This window comes from Bemisia tabaci, chromosome 5, assembly GCF_918797505.1.
Source record: "Bemisia tabaci chromosome 5, PGI_BMITA_v3".
NCBI lineage: Eukaryota > Metazoa > Arthropoda > Insecta > Hemiptera > Aleyrodidae > Bemisia > Bemisia tabaci.
The window spans coordinates 40,092,984-40,104,344 of record NC_092797.1 but is presented as its reverse complement, the minus strand read 5'-3'; the positions used below and the strand labels follow the sequence as shown (position 1 = coordinate 40,104,344).

General features: G+C 40.0%; 1 protein-coding gene across 1 annotated transcript in view; it reads left to right on the top strand.

Annotated features, from left to right (window-relative positions):
- The first annotated feature begins 353 nt into the window (after window positions 1-353).
- Window positions 354-11,361, top strand: part of LOC109040810 (NACHT and WD repeat domain-containing protein 2) — a 61,987-nt gene continuing 50,979 nt past the window's right edge. Inside the window, 4 exon segments of the mRNA XM_072300708.1 lie at window positions 354-761; window positions 2,713-2,822; window positions 5,758-5,846; window positions 9,375-9,491. Of these exon segments, the coding sequence (XP_072156809.1) occupies window positions 2,720-2,822; window positions 5,758-5,846; window positions 9,375-9,491 (309 nt within the window). The 5' untranslated portion in view covers window positions 354-761; window positions 2,713-2,719.

Below are 11,361 nucleotides of genomic sequence, written 5' to 3'. Positions count from 1 at the left end.
TAATAAATCAAAAACCTAAATTACAGGGGGAAAAAGAAAAGAAAAACGTTATGCCGATAGAGAAGAAAAATCAAGGAAGTTTTCAAAAAATAACGTTGACCGGTTTTCCAAAGAAAAAATAAAGCATGATAAGAAGTCTCGTAACGTTGCAAATGAAGCTACGCATGGTCTCACGAAATGATTCAGAATTAATTCCTTAATGCAAAAATATAGTTATTATAGGTGTTACTTTTCCACCTTTGAGTGGCCTTTTCCTCAGGTGCATCACAATAATTTATAACTTTCCTCGTGTATAGGTAAATATTTCAAGAATTTGAGCAACGTTCAAAAGTTCATACGGCGTTCCACCTCAACACGACAGTCTTGCTCTGAAGTGTGGCGGCGCGGGGTGCTCTACTTTCAGGGTTACATTCACGAGTTGGTTCAGTATTTCAGTTCTGGTCGACTCGAAGGGTCCTCGCTGAACCGAACGCGCGGTCTATCCGATCTCCTCTCGATGATATCATTGGTTTTGTGAGAAAGACATGACCATACAAATGGAGCGGGTTCCTATCGAATATCTATCAGACCGTCCCACTCCTATGAATTCAGCAGTTTTTGGCAAATTCACAGATCGCGTTTTTTTAAAGTCCCGTTGTTTCGTGACGCCAAGTATTTTTGACCTTTCAGTAACGTAAAGTCGTCGTTACGATAGTAACGTAAGTGTCGTCGAGTAATTTGAACAGCAAGTTATCTCTGCACCAAACAGCGAAGAAAATCTGGTAGGTGTTTCTCAAAGATCTCGTTATTTAAATAGTTGTACGAAAATGAGAGATTGAAGCCACGCATCACGCCCCACATGGACTGCGTTCTGGAATTAATAACAACAACTTCTGGCTCAGTTTAGGAACAACGTATGTACCAATAGTTTACCTGCGCACCTACGTGTTTTCACGGATGAGCCAGATATTGTAGTTCCCAATCGCACAATGTAGTCCAAATGTGCAAATGTAAGAAAAATGAAAAATCATATCGATAGTTAAAGTTCCGCTTAAGGTTCAATCGAAACACTGTTTCGATTTTCGACGTCACAGATTTCCTGTCACACATTAATTTTCCATTGAAAAATTAACGACCATTTGCAGAAATTTTTATGGATTCTTTCTACATCTTTCGCAGAATATTTTGCGACAGTTTCTAATAAGAGAATTCACCGGTTTCTTTACAAAATAAAATAATAGCAGAGATTTTAATCGATATACATATTTCGCAACTTTTAATGTTAATACATCCCGAAAATATGTGAGAGTTACTGAATCTTAAAACAATTTGCGAGTTTAAAACGACTGCTTCTCCTGCATCAGAAAAAAAGGAGAGTGGAAATGGTAAAACTTTCGCAAGCTCTCAAACTGATATGGTTATATGTTTCGTTTCGTTACCAAGATATTTGTGTGCTGATTTTCCCAAAGATTGGTACCTAAAAATATAGAATTGATATACCTAGACATCATCATGCTATATATGTATAATTATGTGTCGCAGGCAATTGGCAATCGCCGGCAATTTACAAGCCAGTGGTGAATAAATGTAGAAAATCATAAAATTCAGAAAGTAAAGAACAAGATTAGAGTACTGATCATGTTGCCTATAGGTAGTGTGAAAAGACACTTTTCCGTCCTTAAAAACATGCCAGGAATATGCACACTCAGAAGAGCGTGTAGTGAACTGCGTGACACTGGTTGGGTTGAGACCGGACAGGCAACTAAACTAACATCGTGACAAAGCGTGGAGTATTACAAAAAATGAAGGCGCTTCGAGCCGAGCTCATACTTTCGAAAACCATAGCCCTCAAAAATTTCATCATGCCGACGCGCATTGCCATTCATTGAAGCAACGTGTGAACCGTTTGCAAATTGCCGGCAACTGCTAATTGCCTGCGACATATTATATATTGGGGGGGGGGGGGGTAAAGTTTTCAGTTTGATAATTTGATTGCATTTTGCAATTTGGAACAATGATATCTGGCCCAGTTTAGAAACTGCGCACGTAACATCAGTTTCCCTATACCGTGAGTGTTTTTCCAAATGGGCTGGAAATAGTTCCTAATTGCAAAATGTGGTCCAGTCGATGTCTAGATAACCAAATTGTGCGGGAGATACTACCGCTGAAATTGGCCATTAACACATAAATAACTGCAAAAACGCGTATCTCCGTTTGCGACGCTGCGGGCTTCATATCATAATTTATCTTAAAAATGAAAGGTACTCAACGTAAGTATCTAATAGAGTTAGTATTATTCCGTTTAACTTCACTCTATATAATTTTTTCCTGAAAGTTTCAATCCACTCATTTTTTTGTCCTACAAAAATGTGATCAACCTCAGTCATGCCATCATTAAATATACGCGTTGACTTGATACATACTAGAATAATTATCTCTCCATGAAAAATATTTTGTGAAACATTTCAAGCAGTACAACTGGTTCGTTCTCGTTTGATAAAATATCATGGGGACGGAGATTTTGAAACACCGCAAACGAGTTACGCTTTTTTGCGGTTTCACCGTGAAGAAGGGAAAGGGCTTTCAACTAAAAGACTCTCAGCTTCGCGAGGCACGGAGTGTGCATGAATGACTGATAGAGAAAATCAATATTTTAAGTCGCAGAAAAATTCAAAACTCATGATTTTTTTGGAGATTTATTCCACTTATATTTAATTTCATCTGCCTTCACAGATGCACTATGGACGATCGCACGATAGATTTAATCTTCTCCGGGTCGCTGGAGAGCCTTCCTCCAGTCAGCTCCAAAATTGTTCGGATATTCACAAGCTCCACATTTACAGGTAACGATTGCAATATACAGTAGCCGCTCGATAATTCGAAAAGCTCGATAGATCGACGGCGACACTAATCCCCTCAGAGAAATCGGGTCAATTCGAAAAAATTAGTGTATTTTTACCCCCTCGGTAATTCAAATTTTTCGGAGGGAAAACGGCTCGTGAAAAGCTCTGTAATTCGATATCTGTGCCGGGTGCTCTATAATTCGAAGTCTCAGGTGGTTGGGTTATCTTGCTTAGTCTACCTTGTATCTACCTTGCGTCTCTTTATTTCAAATTTTTTCGTAACCGCTCTCCATAATTTGAAATCTCGCCAATTCGAAAACTCGTTATTTCGAAGAAAATCCCTGGTCCCTCCAACTTCGAATTATCGAGCGGCTACTGTACCTACTCGGAACTGTGAAGTTGCACTTAGAAACTTCGATTCGTGAGAATAAATGGACGCATTTCTGTCAAACGGAACTGTGTGCATTACGACGTGAGCCCTATCATGCATATATTTTTATGGGTATCTGGGCTCATGTCTTAATTCATGTAGTTCCGTTTGATAGAAATACGTCCAAATGATTGCCTCATGATGTCATTGAGATTAACTCATTGTTGCCCAAGACTTTTATTATGTACGTAGTCGAAGCCCCAAGTTGGGTCAGATTGATCCGTTTCTAAATAAATTGATTTCGATATTTCTTGAAGTATTTTCTACGTTTCTTCATCTATGATTTTGAAGGTGAGAAATACTTTTTTTTTGTAATTTACACCTTTTCGATAACACACTGAAACTTTCTCACACTCCCCTCTCTCTAATCCGCCACATGTAACTCCCCCAGAAGAGATAGTCGGGTTAATTTGGCTATCATGACTATCAATGGATTTCTAGGGATGGTCATAAAAAAATATTCCCTGACAAGACATAACTCTCGTCAAAATACAGTTTTTTGGACGCGCGCCCTTTAAGGCGCTTGAGAGACCATTAAACCTCCGCCCCCTCCAAAAAAAAAATTTCATTGATTTGGACACATCATAGCATCTTTTGGTAATGCTCCGCTCTGTGCTGCTGCTGAAATGTCGCTCAGATTCTGGGAAAAAGTTAAAAAACGAGGCCGGATCAGGTCTTACCTATTCAGGCCTATGTCGCTCACGTATTGCTTGAAGCACCCACAACACATGAGATATATGAGCGACACACCATTGAAATAGAGCAAAGGAATGGAGCCGCATTGATGACGGCGCAGAGATACAACTATTCGTGCTTGATGGATGTCCGTGTTGCATCTGTAAAATCGAAGGCGCGACGGCGCGAGGTGTGGACTCGGAATGCTCCGCTCAATGCTGCCAATGAAATATCTTTCAGATTCAGAAGGAAAGTCACAAAACGAGGCCTGCTTACGTCTCTCCTATCTTCGGCTGTGTTGTTACCCAATTTTTTCTCCTTTTTTTCCAATTTTATATCTAATTCTTTTTTTACGATGTATTTCGACGGTGTGAGTCGGCAATCACATAACTCGGTTTGCGACGTCGTATACTTCCTGTCATTCTTCATTTTTTAAACAGAAAACTACTCAACGGCAATTCTTTAAAACTGCCGTAATTTTTCCTGTCTGTGCGAGGAAAATCCTGCATAAACTTCAAGGAATGATGTCAGTTCATTCTCCTTTGGAAACATAACATAGAGGCGAAGATTTTGAGACACCGCAAATGAATGTGATTGCGGACTTACGCCGTCGATTCGTAGACCTAAATCTAAAGCTCGCAAGTACCGGCCCCATGAAACCCCCGGTGCACGTGTTTTTAGCAAGGCTCTGGTAAATTTGACCCGACTTGGAATTCTAAGGGTTAGAAAAAAAAAAAAAAAATCGATCGCATGAATTGCATGTTCAGCTTTACAAACTAGATGGTTCAACTGACATGAAACATTGAACTTAAGTTCACTTGCGATGGAACAACGTTTTCAATGTGAGAACAAGGCAAAAGAAAACCTGCAATTGTCAACAAAAATAATTTTTTCATGAGTATGATTTCATGATATTTCATCGCAAAAAAAAAAAAAAAAAAAAAAAAAAAAAAAAAAAAAAAAATCCTCCCCGATCTTTTACATAAAATAGAGGGCGTCGGTTTATTTCAAGTTCACCACCTCACGATTGACATATGAGCTGTTCCATAAATAATCTCGAGTTTGCAATGAGGAACTTTTCTTTCTTCTGACTCAGTGCCATTGTTCCCTATGCAGATAGATGATTCTACGGACGAGCTAGAGATAATAGTTCCTTTTGCAAAATAAAATCCAAATGACGCGGAGTAAATTTTTCAATTTTTTGACTGCCTCTCTTCTTGTGAAGTATCTCCCCGGCATCTGTAGAAACTTCCCTAAAAATGACGTTAGGTAAACCTTTCCCCCTCCCCCAGGGATTTTGGACAAAAATGAAGAATACTGAGAAGAAGAAGCAATGAAGCAAGAACAATCTTTTTAATTAATGTTAAACATAAAAACTATTCTCAAACAAGGAGGGAAATTAAGACCATGATTTTGAAGTTGCAAAGACACCTCTTTTAAAGTGAAGTAGTATTTGGTCCAGTTTAGTAGAAAGTAGAGAAATTTCATGTTTTTCTTTCGTTTTGACGTCTACAAATTTTCAAACTTTTCAAGCCTCTGGCAGTGTCTAACTCTGGAGGGTGCTGTGCACGTATTCTCCCAAGTTTTCAGTTTGGGTCAAAGCTTAAGAATATATAAGTCAACACTTAACCCTTGCATTGGCAGATCCAGCAAAGTGGCAACATTGTTTTTTCTCCATTTAAACCTATGTGGATGTATCGATTTTTGGAGGGGCTAGGTGCTCCGACAAGAATCGATTAGGTATTTAACATGGGTTTAAATGGAGGAACCCGGTGTTGCCAAATTGCTAGATCCGATTCTGAACCCTTGTGCCTCGGGTTTTCTTTCCAGATACTACGATGGAGAGGAACACTCTGATGGCACAGTGTTATCCGAAATTAAAAGACTATTGTCGAGAAAAACACGGACTTGAATTTCAGGTACGATTTTTTCACCACTATTTCTGGCTTTTTTATAAAATCACAAATTTTCAACGGAAACGATATGAAATATATTGTCTCTAAAATGAGCTGGAAATTATTGTTTCTCGTCGTATGGTGGGATCACTTATTAATGAATTACTCACTAATTACGGAAACGCAAGTAATGAAATTCTTTACTTCAAGTTTGTGAAAAGGGTGTCCTCCTTGTGACCGATCAGCAATTCACTCATATTTTTGCGTGGCTAGGAACATACAAGATAATGTTTAGACTAAACTTAAGTTTAGCCATGAATATGCATCTAGAGGCGCATGGGACAAAAACGGAGAACAAGAGGAAAAACCGACGGTTTTATTTTAATTTTATCTAGGTAATATTTACCATGCGAATTACTTTTATCTACTGACACAGTAAGAAAATGAACAATCTTTATATTTATTTATGAAGGAGAAGCTTTCTGTGTTGAAATTGCACACTACAGTTTAATTTTTAACACACAGAACTTATTAATCATCAATTGTGAATGAGGAATACGTCGCTAATATGGTATGTCGCATAGGTTACGATGTGTTTGCAAGTTTGCCTAACTGAGAGATTGAAGGCGATGCATCTTTCAGCATTAACATTTCTTGTGGTGGCGGAGCCAAGCGGCATGGTTTCCCTCGTTTTGGGATTGCACTAAAAACAAGGAGTAATGAAAGTATTTCTCCGAAATCAAAGAGAAAAGGTGTGAGACTTGGTCTGTAGATGGAAGAGAAAAACCAATTTTTCCAACACGCACCTCACAAAGTGTCTTAACTGTCGGAGATAGTTGCTAGAGAAGCGAAAAATGACGATGAAGGAACTCAGAAACACGAACGGAAATCATCGTCGGAAATTTGATAAAACTTCCCTGATTAAAGTGCGAAGACGATTATGAAATAAAACCAGAAATCAGAGGCGAAAATACAATTATTTTCTCATTTTCTCTCCTCATTATTATTTTTTCTCTCGCTCTGAATTCCACCCGAGTTCAAGTTGATATTCTGCTCTTTTCATTTCTTTCGTTCCGACACGAGACATGCAAAATGCACAACGCAAGAGGATCGCAACCGTGAACTTGTTATCAGGGAAAAGGAATTAAAACTTAACGGAACCTTGACAGGTTGATGTTGTTAGGCAATGGCGGTGCCACGCTGTACCATTAGAAGAGAGGATTGAACTCGCGAAATCAATAAAGTTACAGAGGTTTTACTTTCTGTTCGATGTAATCATTGACTTTGCATGGAACATATTGTGTTTGATGTAGTAGGTATCGCACCAGCTCAATCATTGGAGAAAGAGAACAGACATTTTGTCTAGTCGACGTGTTATCGTCTATGTCATCTCCGCTTATTGAACGCTGAGCTCCCGTCCGCGCATTTAGAAAGCTAAAGCGTGTGCTTTTGGTGTCTGACAGACACATCGATTAGCTTCACATCATTTATCTTTGAACATGTTCGTATAGGTGGCTGTATTAGGAATATTGATTCCTGTTAGGATATCGCCTGGGAGCCTCATGCACTCATGCAGTCGAAATGTGTCCAAGACAGGTGGAAAACGAAATGGTGGTAAAATAGAATTATTTGAGAGTAGAGCTCTGGCAACTTTGGCTATTTACACATCTTTTTCCAAGAAAAAAGAAGAGATTGTAAAGAGGGAAGGAATTTACGTGGATACAACTCTGGAATGGCACTGGAAAGATAATGACAAGTTTCAGAAATGGGAGGTTACAGCTATAGGTTACACGCACGTTTGAAAGAAAAACTCTAATTGAGCCCATAACTGACTTCAGGGAGAGGAAAGTATAAATTGGCGAAAAATGTAAAGAATGAGAGGAGAAAAGGTAGAGGGAGAAGTGTTTACTTTTTTTTAGCAGGTGTTTTAATCGCTGTGGCTAAACTACGCTCGGAATGGGGAAAGAATCTAAGAAAAGCTATGAAAATGAAGATAAAAGATAACGAAACTTGGAGGGGAGAAACCTCAAGGAGTATAAAACATGAAAGAAAGGAAGACATGAACAGTAGGGATGACATGCTGATCAGGCTCCAATCTGACTGTGGGGAAAAATAAATAAAATTTTGTAGGAGCAAGAAAGAACAAAGGGAGGGAAGCGTGTGAGACTCAAGATTGCGAAAGAAATTAGAGAAAAGGGGGGAGGGGGAGAAAGAGGGATTTTGAGATTATTGGATCATATTTTGAAATTGAAATTTTTAAAGGGTGTGTTTCAAGAGAAGGTCTTCGAGAGAAAGAAAGAATAAGGGAAGAAAACGCTCTTGATTATCGAACAGAAAGAAAGGGATAAAAAGACAACAAAAATTAAATTTTTTCCAGCGCGATGATGAAGAGTTTTGGAAAAGTGCCATCATTAAATCCAAAAATCAACTATATTGATGGCCATCAAATCCTCTGAGGTGCCTAACATTACTTCAGGGGTATAAAGGTGTAACACCAGAGCAGCCATTAAGGTGAATCTGCAGCGAGAGCGTATAAGCAAACATCGAGTTATCGAGCAACTTTTCTGCTAATACCTACTGGTTTTACTTGTATTTCTCGAAAGGAAACGGACCCTTCAATCCTAGAGGCACATTATTGGACCGCGTTGAGCAGAAAGGAACCGAGCCTCATCAGCTATTGCCAAATTTAACTAGGCAATTTGATTTCACACATGTTGTGCGGATTTTTGTGCAAATTTCAGCCAATTTTCTGCATAGTGCGAAACAAATTCCTTAAAATTTTCAAAAAAACCTGCACAAACGTTCTGTAAAAAATTAAGTTGCTTATTTAAAGGCCGTAGCTGATTTGACTGGCTTCCTTTCTGCTAAACGCGGTCCATTTCAGCTGTTTATTCTCAACGAGTGTTGTTTATAAAACCTAAATGAAAGCTGAAAGTGTGCGAACACGAAAATAATCGTTCGATTTCACGATCGAATGCAATATTTTGCGTTCGCATACTTTCAGCACTATTTTAGGTTTACAAAATAGATCCTTCGAGAAGGAACAGCTGTTATACGCCGCTAGAAGTAATTGACACGCTGTTTGTCAAAAATTTAAAGTTAGACCAGTCATAGGCAAAAGTCAGGGAAAATGAGGAAATTAAAAAACTTTGGGGGCTGGAAAAAGGAAAAGTTGCGGAAAGTCAGGGAATTTGAAGATGATTTTTTCATCCAATGGCCATCTTGAACTTCCCTTTCGATTATTCTGCAATTATGAGGATTATACTGCCGTGCTAAGGAAGAACGCCGCACGAACATTCGAGAGTTGCCAAATTTCCCGCGATAAAATGTTCATATTTTAGAAAAGCTATGAACATTTTTCCTTGAAATTTTTAGGAACTTTAGATGAAATTGCGAAAAAAAATCATCTCAAAAATTGGAGGAAAAATATTCATAAGTTCACCGGAAAATTCGCTTTTTAGCAAAGAAAATTTGGCAATGCCCGAAAGTTCATACGGCGTTCTTCCTTAACACGGAGCATAACTAATGTCTATCCTTCGCTCTGTATTTCAGGTGGTCGACATGAGATGGGGTGTGAGGGACGAGGCAACGGATGATCATATGACCACCGAGCTATGCATGAGAGAGATCCAAAATTGCCAGCGGTTATCGATGGGCCCCAACTTCGTGGTAAGTACCCGCTTGAGTGTCGCCTCTCTCCTTGTTTGATGTGGTTTACCTCGCGGGCGGGAATGAACGAGATCGAGGAGTGGTAAGTTCAACAGTCACTTTGACCTAATTCCTCGGCAATAAGTGTGGGGGGCGATGGGGAAGGCCAGTGTTACTGTGCCTCTCTGACTTACTGGTGCCTCCTCGTGCCAGTCTCCGAGCTGAAATAGAGATATTTTATCGACTTGACTGCTCTTGACGTTTACCACCAACCCTGGTTACACCCTCCTATCTGACGCAAATCGGCCGAATAAGAAAAAACTTCCCGCGAGAGTTTTTCGAACACGCGAAGGGTCATCTCTTCGCTATCACCCCCCCCCCCCCCCCCCCCCCGCTGTACATATTTTTACAGTAGAAATCGGATGTAACGACCGTCTCGCGACCAGCCTTGTTTAGTCGTTGTGGCCGATTGTCGATATAACCGATGCATGAACACATTGAATCAATGAAACTTCAACGGTGGCGAGGCGTGAATGATCGATTATTATCGATATTTTCCCATTTGAAGCTATTGCGAGAATCGATTATTAAGATATTCGTCGCGAGCACCCTATTTATCGATCCTTTTCCATAGCTTAAATGGCAGATTCATCGATATATCGCAAAGTACGGCACCCCACGCCACTGATTTTCAGCCGCGGGCGACTGATGACCAGAGGTCACATCGTTATGATCGATATGTTGTTATGAGGGATGTCGTAAAATCCAATTTCCATCGTATTCTTCACAAGATACTCGCTCGAAGAAACTCGATAGATATAGTAAGCGATGGAGTTAGTGAAAATAGTCTAATAGGTGAAAACTACTCGTGCAACTATTCCGTAAAGCAAGGCAGGGCCGGATTAAGGGGGTGGCCACATGGGCCGCGGCCCATGGCGGCAAATCTAAGGGGCGGCAAAAATTTGCAATTTTTTAAAGTGTAGGTATTAAAAAAAATCGGATTTATAAAAACAAAATTACAAACGAGAAAAGGCGACAAAATCTCTCATTTCCTGAGAGTATAGTAATTTCTAATTTTGTCGTCTCTTAGTGATACAAGAGACAGCACCTTCAATAAGTCGAGTTAAGAAAGAGACCAAACGTGCAAGTTGGCCTGGAACGGCGCGACTTAGAGAGAAATGATAACGAGGACTTGAGATGAAAAGAAGAAGCCCTCGGGGCAGTGATCGGCATGTAACACATATTAGCGCCTACAAGACTGCACGAATACTTCACGCATTGCATCAAACACAGTGCGGTCGGCGTGAAACGCATAGCGCCTACAAGACTGTCGGAATACTTCACGCATTGCGCCAAACACGGTGCGGTCTACACGGCGCGGCGGCGGAAGTTAAAATCATTGATCCACATTTATGTTTGTTCTTTCAAAATTTTTTCGTTCATTCCTTATGAACGGAAGGCCTTGTCCACACAGAGATAGGTTTACGGAACTTAACTTTTGCGCAATGTTCCGTGAACTTTTGCTAGTAGTGTTGACAGGGCTTTCCCAAAAAATGTGTTCAACACGAGTAAGTGCGTCTTATACACTCCTCCCCCGCTGACACGTTCATTTGATGGTTTTTATCGAGTTTCAAAACGAATGAGAAGGGGGCGGCAAAATACAGGCGGCCCATGGGCGGCAAGTAGGTGAATCCGGCCATGAAGCAAGGAGGTAAAATAATCGATGTCTTTATAATGCTCACGCAGTATGCGGATTCCCGGCCTACCTATAATTTTACAGTCGATGTTGCTTTTGTGGCAACGATTATTTCGCTGGAATTTTGCTGGAACTGAAATAAGTGCTAGTAGGAACGTGACATTGTAACTATACCAGTGGCGTGGCGTGCTTTGC